The sequence below is a fragment of the Haliotis asinina genome, chromosome 6 (genome assembly GCF_037392515.1).
Source record: "Haliotis asinina isolate JCU_RB_2024 chromosome 6, JCU_Hal_asi_v2, whole genome shotgun sequence".
NCBI lineage: Eukaryota > Metazoa > Mollusca > Gastropoda > Lepetellida > Haliotidae > Haliotis > Haliotis asinina.
In genome coordinates this window covers 69114547-69130316 of record NC_090285.1, presented here as the reverse complement: position 1 = coordinate 69130316, position 15770 = coordinate 69114547, and the positions used below count along the sequence as shown (strand labels likewise).

The following is a 15770-nucleotide window of genomic DNA, read 5'->3' as shown; positions in this document are numbered from 1 at the left end:
ACGTGGATATACGTCCTGATCAGTTATCCCAATGTTAATAAGATCATTATCTCATTTCAGAGGCCAGGAGGTGCTCTTCAAGCAAGTATCCTCTTACAATTTGTAAACAAACTTTCATGTGAAACTCCTGGGATGTGCTCGACCTGTACGTAAACACCCACAAGAATTATAATGTGATATGATATATTCCTGATGACTGACAAGTTTGAGGAGGGCCCCTTCTGTGCTGAGTGCATGGGCAGCTCCTCCGTAGAGTCTCCGCCTGATGCTAAGAAGATACTTCAGTGTGTACATATATATCAAATCATATATCTGAGTTGGAACTTACAAGACAATGTGAAAATGTGTATCGAACACTGAAATAAAAACAAGTTACAATTCTGGTGTCTGTCAATGTTTAATGTCAAACTACTGACGTGTGAACACGTCTAGGTGTGCCTAATGGAAGAATCTAAGAGTCTGGAGGAGGATACCCAGTGGAACTCTCATGATGCAACTGTCTGGGAACTAAATTCAGCATTTCTCTGGATAGGTGTTCACACAGTCTCAGCTTAGAACAATATTTCAGCTACATCTTATATTGCCACTATAAGCTGCTGACATGGGAGACCTGAAACTTTCCTTCTTTAAAATCAAATATTAAGAATATGAAACCGCTATGATGTCGGCCATAATCCCCAAGACCCAACTGCAAATAATAAAATATTTCTAGTCGGAAATGGTATAAGGGCAGGGTGTACAACAAGTCAGCATACACACGGGTGTAATCACTGGTTTGAGTGTTATAGGTTGAGTGGTACTTAAATGGTGACGAATTCAGTTTTGCTCATTTTATTTTCATCGTTTTCTAAGACGTAGTTCAAGGACCAATTGCATAGATATTGGGGTTTGATGCGGTGGAAATCAATATTCATCATATATATGCACATTTACTTAATTAAAGCAAACTAAAGCATAATTTTTTTTAAAAAAATATATGCCTCATACTATTACACTCACCTTTGACATCTTTTTGCAGTACTAGACCTATCGGCTTGCCAAATCCTTTTTGTTCATCTTTCTTCAAGCATTGTCAACAAAAATGTCTTCCCTAAACCACAAGTGATCAGTATTATCTGACGCTGGCCTAATCGTAAATTGATGTCACCACAAGGATTGTTGGCCTCATACATAAATCAGCTTCATGCCTGGAGGGGTCACCAGTTTCAATAATAGAGCAATGGTAAATGCAATCAAGACAGTGATAACAATATTCACCCACAGCAACAACAGTCAGACTTCTAAAATATGGCTCCGCTGGGATGATGGATGAGTGAGTGAGTTAGTGGGTGAGTGAGTTGAGTTTTATGCCACTTTTTGGCAATATTCCTGCAATATCACGACGAGAGACACCAGAAATGGGCTTCACACATTGAACTCATGTAGGGAACAGAACCCGGATCTTCTGCTTGACAAGCATCCACTTGGCCAATGGACTACCCCATTGCACCTGATGTAAGATAAAAGTAACGACCTTCACAAACTGCTGGTCGTGATGAGGCTTACAGCCTGACAAGTCACATATTTTCCCCTTATCTGTAATACTTCCAGACTACAAGTTCTCTATGTCTACACATAGCAACAAGCACACCACATTTACTAAAATCTTAACACTGTAATGCAATCACAACACTGATTAACAATGAATAACACTGATATATAACACAGTAGTCTGAATGACAGCTGGTTCTTCACCAGAAATACCTTAATTGGGGGAACAGACTTCCTGTAACATGACATAACACATGAAATATCAGGATACTCTTCACGGTTTAGTGTTTTTCTCCTGAACTTGCTGCTCACCTCCTCACAGAGGCAACTGAAAAAGCATCATCCCTTATGTTGTCCTAGTCCATCATAGGTCATACTACATGCAAAATGTTATACGCCACCAGGTTCTTGCCCATAAGTTATTAGTGTTTGTCACAAAATTAGCTGACAATTTGTTTTTGACTACCCTTACAATATCAAAATATAATGCAAGAGAAGATGTACAGTATGATCAGGTGAATAAAACAGTGATCTGTGACACACCTGCAACTATGAAAGGCTGATCGTGCAGGCTGTGGCACACCAGTGACAATACAATGATAAACTGCTGATCACATCCAGGCTGTGGCACATATGTAACAATGCGATGATCAAAGGTGGATCACATCCAGGTTGTGGCACACCTGTAACAATACGATGATCAAAGGCTGATCACATCCAGGTTGTGGCACACCTGTAACAATGCGATAATACAAGGCTGATGATGTCCAGGTTGTGACACACCTGTAACACATCCAGTGTCGCCAAAAACAAACTGTACCATCCTTTCTGATATTTTATTTTATACAAAAATATCATTTATTCACTTATTTCACAGATCTTTTAATATGACAATGATACATTACCAAAATATGCACATAGATAAAGTGGAAGTTTTAATTCTTAAGCTGGGGAAAAGAATTACCAGATTCTAAGAAAACATTCTTGGAGGGATATTGCCATTTGAGCTGTTGGCTTACACCAGGTGGAGTTTAAATTTAGTTTTGACTGAACAAAAATGTATTTTAATAAACTTTCTCCCTAAGGCACAGTCATGAAAATAAAACATTATTCTGCATCACTGGTCATAAAAAACTCTTGGTTTCAGTCCCCTCCCTCATTGTCAAACACCCACTTGACAGAATGTTACTCGACAAAAGTATCTACAAGCAGAGCTAATCACCATGTGTGGTATGCGTTCCCTTCTCTCTAATGATCTCTTTCATCACTGCATTACTGATTATGATGAAGTCAGTAGTACTCCATAACAGGCACCTGCCCCTCCCTGGGTATGACAATACTGTGTGTCCTCCCAGTCCTGCTCTACACCTGGGTCACCATCAGTAACAGTCATAAAATCATAACACTGCCTCTTTCAAACTCCTCCATTACCTAGTGCTTACTAAGCCTCCTGATTGAGCTAGCTGAACAACAATATCCCATGCCTTATGATGGAGCCTGCCTTACAGTGACTTGTCATCACATCACATAGATCACAATTTATGTTCAGGTAGAGTCTTGGTCACCGATATCTGTCTCGGTCTCCCCGAGAGTCTCGATCATCACGGTACCTATCCCTCTGTTTGTGCCTCCTATCTGGACTTCTGTCTCTCCTCTCCTCTTCTCTCTCTCGGCTTCTTCTTCTGTCCTTTTTCCTTCTGTCTGGTGACCGTGATCTGGACCTCGACCTTCGTCTTGGTGGACTTTCACTTCTTTCTCTGACCCTCTTTTTGTGTTTCTTTGAAGACTTCTATAATAACATGTATCAAGTGTTGTAGCTAAGGGGATCAGGACTACTAACCTGGTTGACGTGTGTCATAATATCCCAAATGCATATGTCAATGCTCATGCGTTGATCGCTGGATTGTCTGGCCAAAAAAAATTTACAGAGAGTGCCATATAACTGGAGTATTGCTGAGTGCTATGCTAAACAAAAACAATCATATAAAGATACACACCTTGTAATCAGAGCTATCACTGTCAGTACTCGCACTCCTGCGTTTTTTGGTCTTTGTCTTTTTCGCCCTTTTCTTTTCCTTTTTCCTCTTTTCTGATGATGCATTGTTGTCATCGTTGTCAAACACAAGGTCATAGCCACTTTACAGTCAGGAAAGTAACCATCCACCATCCACTGGCTTACTCTCAAAACACCATACACTGGCTTACTCTCAAAACACCATACACTGGCTTACTCTCAAAACACCATACACTGGTTTACTCTGCAAAACTCCATCCACTGGTTTACTCTCAAAACTCCATCCACTGGCTTACTCTCAAAACTCCATCCACTGGCTTACTCTCAAAACACCATCCACTGGTTTACTCTCAAAACACCATCCACTGGCTTACTCTCAAAACACCATCCACTGGCTTACTCTCAAAACACCATCCACTGGTTTACTCTCAAAACACCATACACTGGTTTACTCTCAAAACTCCATCCACTGGCTTACTCTCAAAACTCCATCCACTGGTTTACTCTCAAAACACCATCCACTGGTTTACCCTCAAAACTCCATCCACTCGTTTACTCTGAAAACACCATCCACTGGTTTACCCTCAAAACTCCATCCACTGGTTTACTCTCAAAACACCATCCACTGGCTTACTCTCAAAACACCATATACTGGCTTACTCTCAAAACACCATCCACTGGCTTACTCTCAAAACACCATCCACTGGTTTACTCTCAAAACACCATCTACTGGCTTACTCTCAAAACATCATCCACTGGCTTACTCTCAAAACACCATCCACTGGCTTACTCTCAAAACACCATCCACGGGTTTACTCTCAAAACACCATCCACTGGTTTACTCTCAAAACACCATCCACTGGCTTACTCTCAAAACACCATCCACTAGTTTACTTTCAAAACACCATCCACTGGCTTCCTCTCAAAACACCATCCACTGGCTTGCTCTCAAAACTCCATTCACTGGTTTACTCTCAAAACACCATCCACTGGCTTACTCTCAAAACACCATCCACTGGCTTCCTCTCAAAACACCATCCACTGGTTTACTCTCAAAACACCATCCACTGGCTTACTCTCAAAACACCATCCACTGGTTTATTCTGTAAAACACCATCTACTGGTTTACTCTCAAAACTCCATCCACTGGCTTACTCTCAAAACTCCATCCACTGGTTTACCCGCAAAACACCATCCACTGGTTTACTCAAAACTCCATCCACTGGCTTACTCTCAAAACACCATCCACTGGTTTACTCAAAACTCCATCCACTGGTTTACTCTCAAAACACCATCCACTGGTTTACTCTCAAAACTCCATCCACTGGTTTACTCTCAAAACACCATCCACTGGTTTACTCTCAAAACACCATCCACTGGTTTATTCTGTAAAACACCATCCACTGGTTTACTCTCAAAACCCCATCCACTGGTTTACCCTCAAAACACCATCCACTGGTTTACTCTCAAAACTCCATCCACTGGTTTATTCTGTAAAACACCATCCACTGGCTTACTCTCAAAACACCATACACTGGCTTACTCTGAAAACACCATCCACTGGCTTACTCTCAAAACACCATCCACTGGCTTACGCTCAAAACACCATCCACTGGTTTACTCTCAAAACACCATCCACTGGCTTACTCTCAAAACACCATCCACTGGCTTACTCTCAAAACTCCATCCACTGGTTTACTCTCAAAACACCATACACTGGTTTACTCTCAAAACTCCATCCACTGGTTTACTCTCAAAACACCATACACTGGTTTACTCTCAAAACTCCATCCACTGGTTTACTCTCAAAACACCATCCACTGGCTTACTCTCAAAACACCATCCACTGGTTTACTCTCAAAACACCATCCACTGGCTTACTCTCAAAACACCATCCGCTGGCTTACTCTCAAAACACCATCCACTGGTTTACTCTCAAAACTCCATCCACTGGCTTACTCTCAAAACACCATCCACTGGCTTACTCTCAAAACACCATCCACTGGCTTACTCTGAAAACACCATCTACTGGCTTACTCTCAAAACACCATCCACTGGCTTACTCTCAAAACACCATCCACTGGCATGCTCTCAAAACTCCATCCACTGGTTTACTCTCAAAACACCATCCACTGGCTTACTCTCAAAACACCATCCACTGGCTTGCTCTCATACACCATCTACTGGCTTACTCGCAAAACACCATCCACTGACTTACTCTCAAGCCACATCCACTGACTTGCTCTCAGACACCATCCACTGGCTTTCTCTCATGCATCTGGCTTGCTCAAACTACAGAACTCTGCTAATTGCATGTTCAAAATGTCACACTGTTTTCTTTAACTTGATTATAAAGCCCTTCCCTGTACTATTCTATATATTACATACCTTAAATGTGAGTGAATATACAAGCATGCAGATTAAAACCTGACAGTAAAAAGGATACTCATTTCTCCTGGATGTGTCTTTGAGAGTGTATGCTGGTTTTGACTGGTTAGAATCTGAAACAACAAAATACATGCGTCTTACGTGGAATCAGTTTTGTTCAAACTGTATGTTACTCATGTCCAAAATAGTCCAGAGCACTGCTGTACTACAGTGACTGTAACTCCCATACCTTGATGAAGACCTAGGGCAGTCTTAGCGCTAAGCTTGTTTTGTACAACAGCACCCTGGTCAGTTTCATCCTTGCAGCAATGAATGGTTCATCATAGACAGACACACAACATACAACTATCAAAGTGTCAAGTACATCGCCTCTGTTCTGGCAAATATTCTGTGCCATCATACTGGAAAATCATATCAAATGATAATATTTATTGTTTGCAACCTTTCCTGAACATGTAGAGAGTGTAAGCAGCAAGTTTTTCTGCCCCTCATTTAAACTACTTTAAGTACTAAAAACAACACAGAGTTCTGGAGGATAAGTGACATATAATTTTTAATTCACTGTAACATGTAACTATTTATAAATGTAACCTGACTGACACTAATCACATTTGAAAACATTATTTTCCTTCTTGTACTCATTATTCTTGTATGGATCAGTAACCCTCCATTAATAGACTATAAGCAAGGAATGAGGCCAATCACCTTTGCCTTTCTTGTTGTACTGGAGCTTGGACACAGACTGGCTGAAGTCTACATGGATACGACGGTCATCTATGAGGACATTATCCATCTTGAAGTAGGCATTTTCACAGTCAGCTTCCTGGCAACACAGGACATTATGTATCACACAGACCAGGCTAACAAACCTCAAAACGTTCATAACCCTACGAACTTCTTAAGCCAATTCCTAACACATTGGATATTATCAAAGTCAGGAATTCTCAGGGCTAAAAACGTTTTGAGAATTAGGGCAAAGGTCTTTGAATAGTAATCAGAAGTGATACACATAAGTAACTTTTTATGGATGTCAACTCCTTATTATGAGGAACATGTTGTTTCTGAGTACAGTCGTGCCCCGTTTACCTGAATCTCAGATATCCGGAAAACTCGCCTTGCGAACGAAAATTCCCTAAAAGGAATTCACAACATTGTAAAATTACTCACTTATCCGGAAATCCGGTTTCCGTAACCAAACGGTCATTTTCACATACAAAACACTAAATTACGTGCATTTTTGTCTTGTATATCCGGATGGCTGAGCACTGTATGTTTGCACACACAATTCCTGAGGGCCTCTCGTGCCACAACATGAAAGAAGTCGGCAGTCTTTGAAGCGTGAGAAGATTAACTTCCTCTGAGTAGCAAGGTGACACTGAGTTGATTTTGAGGCGTGTCAATTTGTGGGTCACTATGACTATAATTAATTAATCCGGATGATCAAGCAAGCCTGGACAGCGGTAAGCGAAAAGAAAATTGCTAACTGCTTTCGTCATGTGGATATTATCCAATCAAATGAGGACCCACAAGAAGACATGGCCTTGTCGGAACTTTGCGATGTACTATGATCCTGTGCACAAGTTGTGACTGTTACTGCCGATGATTTTGTGCATGTCGACAGTGACGAATTGACCGGCGAAAGTCCTTTCTATACAGTCAGTGCAAAAAGCTATGACTGATTTCTTCAAGCGAGCATAACTGCATGAACAGGTATGAGACATGTTATGTATGCACTGATATTTGTTTATGTGTAGGAGGCACAGAGCATATATATATACATGGAAGAACAAGAAGAGTATAAGACAACAAAGATGCAGGCTAAACAACTGACCCAACGATTAACTGCTGTGGATGTGTTGGCAAAGGACATTAATGAGGAACACCACCAAAGTCCTCCCCATCAACAACAACAGCTTACATCAGGAGACACCAGCCAGCCATGAACCACGAGGAGGGAACCCACCTGCCCAACACCTGGGACATATTACTGTGATCAATGTTGTCTGTACTTCCTGATCCATCACTGCCTGTGCTAATAATTTTATTATGGCTTCCATTTGTTTGTTTTGGCTTTCATTTATAAATGTCTATTGCATTTATCTATTACAGCTATTACCAGCTACCTCCAATCTACCCTTTGTCTGTTCTCTATAGCATAATCCCTGTTATCCACTGTTCACCACTCATCAACACTATTTAACTGTTAAGTGTTGGCCTCTATTCTCCACCAATTAACTCCCCTACTTTCCTTGAGTATAATTTACATCAAAATTTACTTCAGATGTTCTACCCTTTGTATATATCAAATATTTTACACAAGCATGATTATAATTATTTGTTTTAGAATTTGAGTTTCAAATCGTTCTTGCACCAAACCAATAATATTCTCCAAAATGCCTCAGACTTACCTTTTCAAATTCAATAAATGCATATTGTAGAGACTCCCCTGTCTTCTGATCCTTTATGACTTCACAACTGAAAGCAATCATCAGGAATGAATGAGTGAATGAGTTTAATTGGGTGAGGGAAGGAGTGAGGTAAGGAGTGAGGTAAGGAGAGAGGAGAGTGGGTGAAGGAGGGAGTAAGGAAGTGAGAGGAGTGAGTGAGTTTAGTTGGGTGAGGGAAGGAGTGAGGTAAGGAGAGAGGAGAGTGGGTGAAGGAGGGAGTAAGGAAGTGAGAGGAGTGAGTGAGTTTAGTTGGGTGAGGGAAGGAGTGAGGTAAGGAGAGAGGAGAGTGGGTGAAGGAGGGAGTAAGGAAGTGAGAGGAGTGAGTGAGTTTAGTTGGGTGAGGGAAGGAGTGAGGTAAGGAGAGAGGAGAGTGGGTGAAGGAGGGAGTAAGGAAGTGAGAGGAGTGAGTGAGTTTAGTTGGGTGAGGGAAGGAGTGAGGTAAGGAGAGAGGAGAGTGGGTGAAGGAGGGAGTAAGGAAGTGAGAGGAGTGAGTGAGTAAAGGAGTGGGTGAGTAAGGTAAGGAGTGAGAAAGAGGAGAGTGATTGAAGGAGTGAGGGAAGGAGTGAGTGAGTGGGAAATAAAGCCTGAAGCGATGCAGGTCTCAGACATGTACCCCCTGGTAAACCCAAAAGTATGGTGCTAATATAATCAGGGCAAAATGGTTTCAAACCCATGATAAAGGTTTCTGGTGTGTCAAAGGTTGTAAATATATAGGTCCGTCTCCTATTCTCGTGGTAAACACATTTTCTGTCGAGATCGCCGATGTTGTTTACATCATTGACCGGTAACTAGAAAGTGGACCAAGTCTGTGAATTATCAAAATTTTGCAATGTAACAAATATTCGTGAGTTTTGACCAACTTGGAAAAATCGTAACTTTTTCCCTCCGTTTCCGATAAGATTCCTCTTCCTTACACCTAATAACATTACTTTCCTGTTATGCCGCGAGAATGGGAGACGCCTTAAAAACTCAGCAGCAGACGACCATGTTTTTCATCGAACTCAAGTGGGATAATACACCTGATGGATGAAGCAGTTGATAGGTGCACATGTTAAAGGGGGAATCTCTTCATTTAAAAACAACATGCATACATACGAAAAGAACTGTTTGTATTAATTTTTCAGCCAATATCTGTAAGTACCGCGAGAATAGGAGACGTCAGTAAACAAAGCAAATTATGGCGCCTTAGACAAGTGAATTAGCACAAATACATCTGGTTCCATACATGACACCCCTGATTACTGAAGTTCATAGAAAACTGAGTAGATCAAGAACTAAGAAGCTTTAAGTCTGGTTTTAACAAGCTTTGTGTTGCTCTATTGCATCTTTCATTGTTATGTAGTTAGGTTGTTTCTTGCCTCTTTATCTCTCCAAACCGAGAGAATATCATTTCAAGATCTTCTGAAGTTGTGACTGGGTTGAGTTTGCACACAAACAACACATCATCTGGAGGTCGAACATCTGCCTCGGGGAGATCACCGACCTGTTGAGAGGACACATACTTTAGGTAAGGATCATGATAACAGCAGGCAAGATCAAACTGGACACACATACCGGTCACCGTGACACCTACAGGTTACAGTGACACCTACAGGTTGCAGTCACATTACCGGTCACAGACCAACAGGTCACATATACATATACAAGTCACACATACAGGCCACATATACATATACAGGTCACACCTACAGGTCTAAGTCACACTTACAGGTCAAAGTCACACATACAGTTCTCAATCACACATACAGGTCACAGTCACATACACATGTCACAGTCACACAAAGGTCACAGTCACACATACAGGTTGCAGTCACACAAGTCACAGTCACATATACAGGTCACAGTCACACATGCAGGTCAGTGTCACAGGGATCCTATCAGTCAGAATCACATGAGCCACAGGAATGGCTGTGTTCTCACCATCTCCAACAGCTGGGCGTTAGTTTGTGCTTCTTTCTCCTCAATCTTCTCTTTCACCTCTTCTATTGTCAAGCCCTTTGTGTCATCAATCTCCTCATCAGCACGAATGCGCCCACTCTGTAACATCACAACAAAGCTATACAACCAAGGCTGACCGTTTCTTGACAACAGGCTGAAACCTGGACATTAAATCATGTCACAAGATTATTCTTCAAGCCTGAATTTCTGATAATCATACTGAAAACATCTGGTAGTTTCATCTTCCAGTCAGTGCATCCCCAGACACACAATACAATACTGACGCACAACACTTTAATTTCATAAAAATGTTACAAAAATATTGTTACCATGGCAATGAATCTTCATCTAATGAAACGGCTGTTCTCATTAAAACACTGTAATGTTGGTCAATACACTTGTTTGGGCAAGATACACACGTATAAAGAGTGTGTACATGCAACAAGACATTATCTGTGGGGAATCAGCATCAGAACTCACATCCAACATCTCTTTAGTTGGTTCTGGTGACCTGTCGGGGATGTTGAGGTCAGGAGGGTCATCGTAGGGGTCATCCAGGATCACAGTGTGGTAGATTCTGAAGTTGAATCACTAACTCTTTGCTTTATACAAGTACCTAGTCAGTTTAATCAATACGTTAGTGCGATCTTAAACAGTATTTTAGCTATAGCATGACATATCAGCTCTGTGGGTGAGGAAAGAAGGCTGGCAGTCTACAGAACAATCCCCAGGATACTGTGAAACACTATTACTATTTGAAGCCCCAGCTGTGATTCACGATCTGAATTCTCAACAGATCCAAATGGCAACCATCCTTGATATCTTCAGGGTATACGTTCCGATAAGTCTCCACTATACCGTGGACGCATTAACGGCTCTGCCAGATAAATTAAATACCTCCCTTTGCTGTCTTTTGATCCAATCAGGTCTCTACGCTGGGAAATTGAGCGAACTAATTACAAATCACTTTCATTTTTTCAATTATCTCACTCACAAACAGAAATCATGCAGAGGTTCTCTAGAAGAGGTAAAAGGAGTTCTTGCATATGTTTCTTTTAAGTTTTGGACCTGTCAATTTGTTTGTGTGATTTCCTAAAATCTGAGTCGCACTGCGAGCAAACCTTCGCAGTTGCGACCGCTACCTTTGTTGACACTGGCAAGCTCGGATATAATGACGGCCTAGCTGATTGGCTACTGTGATTAGGTGGAGCCAGCAAAGGGAGGTAATATATTTATCGGACAGAGACGTAGATGAGTCCAGGGTATAGTGGAGACTTATTGGAACGTATACCCTGGAGATATCGAGGATGAATGGCAACATGATGCCATGCACTGAATTAGACAATCAGAAAACCCATGGAAACCTCAATCCTCATCACAAAAGGAAGCAAAAAGACATTCTGAATCCCCTTCACAATCTAAATCCTACGTCAATGTGCATTTTCTGTCATCTCGTCTGCTCACCTGATGTCGATGTACGGCCTGTGTTCCTCATCACAGTAAGCTTCATTTAGTTTATCCAGCACCTCAAAGCCCTCGGCCACTTGACCAAACACTGTGTGCTGACCATCAAGGTAGTCCAACTCATCCGCAAGAGTGATGAAGAACTGTAAAATCAGGTTTACACACTTGGCATTCCTCAACTAAGACCAACATAATCTGCCATTTTACAGACTTGCAGTACAAAAATGATTTTCATATACTGCCATACTTTAAGGAAAAAACTTCTTGAGTGCAACATACTGATACAGGTTCTTGTACCATTGTCAAGCAGAACCTGTATTGAAACTTCACCCTCACAAAAGGAAAGAAGTTGTTATCCACAAAGTTGTCAGTATTATACTTCCCAACTTCTAAAATGCCACTCAAAGATAGTTACAGATTATTTGACAAGGTTACCAATGACTCTCACATTGATGATATACACTAAGCAAATGTTACAACTCATTGATCATCTAGGTGAAATTCCACTTTGATAGTGGTACAAAAATCTACATTCAAATGGGCCAATTCAATGGTCTATATGATGGAATCTCTAAGGTTTTCTACATTACTCAACAGTTTCTGATGTGGTCAATCAAACAGTTGTGTAAACACACACACACTACACTTAATCAAGTACAGATCATTTCATCTAACACTGATCTACAGGATTTATTCTGAGCTTTGTCATGTCTGTGCCTCCACCCATGTACACTGCAGCTGGCACAACAATATGCAGTATGTACTGGGAATTAGACGTAGCTTTATTAATGCAAGCATGCAACACTCACATTTTACACATCAATCTCATGATTCAGTCAGATACATGTCTCACCTTTCAGTATGATAATGTACCTCTGATATACACCCAACCCATTGGTATAATATACCTGTGATATGTGTCCCAACATTCTATATAATATTGTACCTGTGACATATGTCCCACCCATCTGTATGATAACATACCTGTGGTACATGTCCACCCATCTGTACGATAACATCCCATTTATATGTGCCCCACTCATCAGCATAACATACCTGTGATAAATGTCCCACCCATCTGTTTGATAACGTACCTGTGAGCCATGCATGTAGTTGTCACTGTTGACCAGGGGCACGGTCCCCTTGATCTTATGTTCCATGATAATGTACCCATTGGTATAACATACTTGTGATATGTGTCCCAACATTCTATAATAATGTAACTGTGACATATATGATAATGTACCTGTGATATATGTCCAACTTCTCTGTGAAAGATTCCTGTGATATATGTCCCACCGTCCTGTATGATAATGTACCTGTCATATATGCTCCATCCATCTGTTTAATAACGTACCTGTGAGCCATGCATGTTGTTGCCATTGTTGACCATGGACACGGTCCCCTTGGTCTTATGTTTTATTCTGGGATTTGACTCAATGTCAAAGTAGCGGGCTTGATCTCCATAGAGTCGACTGAGAGCATACGACAAGATCACTTAATATCCAGTTTCATGCTGGAGGCTTAATATGCATAATACAACACATCAGCTGCTTCTTACAACACTCAGGAAAATTTACAGTCTTGTGAAACAAGCGTTAGTCATGAGACAATGAAAAAGGTAAATACAGTCGAACCCCGTTAACTCTGACCCCACATATCCAGAAACCCAGCCTTCTGGACAATTTTTATGTGAAACAAAATTGTAAACCAAAAGTTACTGTGTTCTGTAATCTGATTGGTTGAAAAACATGATTAAATGGTATTAGATTCCCGGAAACTGTAAGACTATTCACCGCGTATTGACACGTAAACAATTGTTTTGTTGTGTCATCAACAGTGGTGACGTCATTCAAATCATATTGTGACGTAAAGTTAGAATGACGTCACAAATGAGCAACTCCAGATGCTACCATGAGAACCAGCTGAAACGGCCAGCTGATGACACTTCACTGCTGTGTCCGTGTTCGATGTAAACGAGTGCAGACACTAAAACCCCTTTGGTTTACTTTTGTGTTTACAATGTCGATAAACACCATGTGTTGGCCAATTTCCGGGTGTTATTGAGTATTTGAAGCACGGGAATATTTCATTTGAAACCTCCGGCTAACGCCGTCGGTTCCAAATGCATTCCCGTGCTTCAAATACTCAATAACACCCGGAAATTGGCCAACACATGATGTTTATCTCCTAATTTAACGTTCATTAATTGTTCTCACTTAAACGGACCCCGCCTTTCCAGCGAATTTTCAAACCATTTCCATTGCAAAATGATCCAGTTATCCGGACGAAGATATCTGTGCAATGTGCATGTGTATAGGTCACGTCAATGCCGTTTACAGCACGACTATGTGATTTCATTCTTAATATATCAGAAGGCATTTGGTGTGAGTTGATTAATTAGCCATCAAAACACTAGTGGCGTGTGTCACTAAGGTTGTTCATTAGGATTTGGCGCACGTGAGAACATCTCATCAGTAACGAAAACACATGTTAAGTAGGATTAAGGTAAAATACACTGTAATTGTACTGTACACAATGCTTATAAATCGACCCCTGCTATCTGTTGCGATTCAAGTTAAAAATAGCCTGCCACATGATCTAAGTCATGTGATCCCATACGGAAGTTTACTTTCTGCAGACAGCATAAGTTTGAAATGATGGCATCTGAGACAACCTGACAAATGGTAACCAGTGTTCCGCTTTCCATGTATTATCGGTACACTTATATGTTATGATGATTCACTGTTATTACTATTGACTGTTGATTTATTGATACATGTACATGAAATGTTTTTGCTTTCACTTAATTTTCATGTTTTGATTGTTTGATCCAGTTAACTGGATGTCTCACTATCAGGACAATTTTCGAGTGAAACCAAAATGTCTGGATAAACAGGGTTCGACTGTAATCAGAAACACAATCAATACATATTAATTGATTATACATTGATTCACATGGTACAGTTGCTTCAGTTACCAGACGAAAACTGTTGCAAAATTTATCTTTATTGTAACTCTTTGAGTTCATTCCAGTAATGGAAAATTACATGACGAATCACACAGTTTGAGTTGCTCAAGAGGAACAGACAAATAAACATACGTGAAGACGGATTCTCCTCCTTTTCCAGTACCAGTTGGATCTCCAGTCTGGGCAACTAGTTTTTTCTGTTGATGATGATTCAGTTCATTTATATAACAAACAGGACTGTATTTAAACACACTCTGGTTTCATAATCAGATTGACAAAACAGCAACAATTCACAGCGGAAATAATGCAAACTTTGAGAACTCACCTGAACTGAATGAAAGAGTGAAAAGTTGTAATACTTCACTTTGCATAGCTTCAGAAAATTGAGACAAGCTGAAATGCAAACAAATATTTATCAGCTTTAATCAGTGGGTTATGCCCATAACTCATGGAGTAAAACCAAAAGAAAACTCTGTGTCTGTATTAATATACAATATAATATATTCTGTTGAGCGATTTTAAGCATTTGATGGGACAGAGTTCCGCCCGGAGCCCATCTTTTTAAATCGTAAATCTGGTTCATGGGGAGTCCTTCCCCGGTGTTATATTGCACTGCAATGAGTTCATTGGGTGTTTGTTTTTTTTATACCTGCTTTAGGTCACTGAATCAGTGAATGTATATTTAGGGTGATGTATGCATGCCAGTTCGCAATGTTGGTTTTTGATGGGGTGGGGTACGCGCGGAACTCTTACCTAGTTGGTCATACTGTTCATAATAAGCATGATCGTGAGAGCAAGTTATGCACGAAAACCGGGCGTCTTACACTTGGATTTGTTTCAGTCAAGTCGACATTATAAGCAGTGATCGAGCTCACGCTGGGCTAAGTTTAAAGCAGCGATTAGATCTTACTTCTCGGTCGTTCGTCGGTGTACAAGTCTATAGTTATGTCGCCGAGCGACGTTTCAAGTATCACAGACATCGTTTTCCCGAGTGGAACCGGAATAGAACAAAGATAAT

General features: G+C 40.7%; 2 protein-coding genes across 3 annotated transcripts in view; one reads left to right on the top strand and one right to left on the bottom strand.

Annotated features, from left to right (window-relative positions):
- The window catches only part of LOC137286188 (uncharacterized), a 20898-nt gene extending 20520 nt beyond the window's left edge, over nt 1–378 (top strand). Inside the window, exon 12 of the mRNA XM_067817896.1 lies at nt 61–378. The gene's annotated coding sequence lies outside the window, so the exon portion shown is untranslated. The remainder of the gene's footprint in view (nt 1–60) is intronic.
- The window catches only part of LOC137286189 (peptidyl-prolyl cis-trans isomerase-like 4), an 18605-nt gene extending 2835 nt beyond the window's left edge, over nt 1–15770 (bottom strand). The window contains exons 1-13 of one of the 2 annotated variants that reach the window (XM_067817897.1): nt 15663–15770; nt 15078–15145; nt 14885–14949; nt 13139–13256; nt 11782–11924; nt 10798–10894; nt 10300–10416; nt 9738–9862; nt 8341–8407; nt 6638–6755; nt 5991–6045; nt 3528–3666; nt 2353–3319 (exon numbers count right to left, since the gene is read on the bottom strand). In XM_067817897.1, the coding sequence (XP_067673998.1) occupies nt 3092–3319; nt 3528–3666; nt 5991–6045; nt 6638–6755; nt 8341–8407; nt 9738–9862; nt 10300–10416; nt 10798–10894; nt 11782–11924; nt 13139–13256; nt 14885–14949; nt 15078–15145; nt 15663–15732 (1410 nt within the window). In that variant the 5' untranslated portion in view covers nt 15733–15770 and the 3' untranslated portion in view covers nt 2353–3091. Of the gene's footprint in view, nt 1–2352; nt 3320–3527; nt 3667–5990; nt 6046–6637; nt 6756–8340; nt 8408–9737; nt 9863–10299; nt 10417–10797; nt 10895–11781; nt 11925–13138; nt 13257–14884; nt 14950–15077; nt 15146–15662 lie in introns of those variants that run through there. The other variant, XM_067817898.1, reaches the window with a different exon arrangement.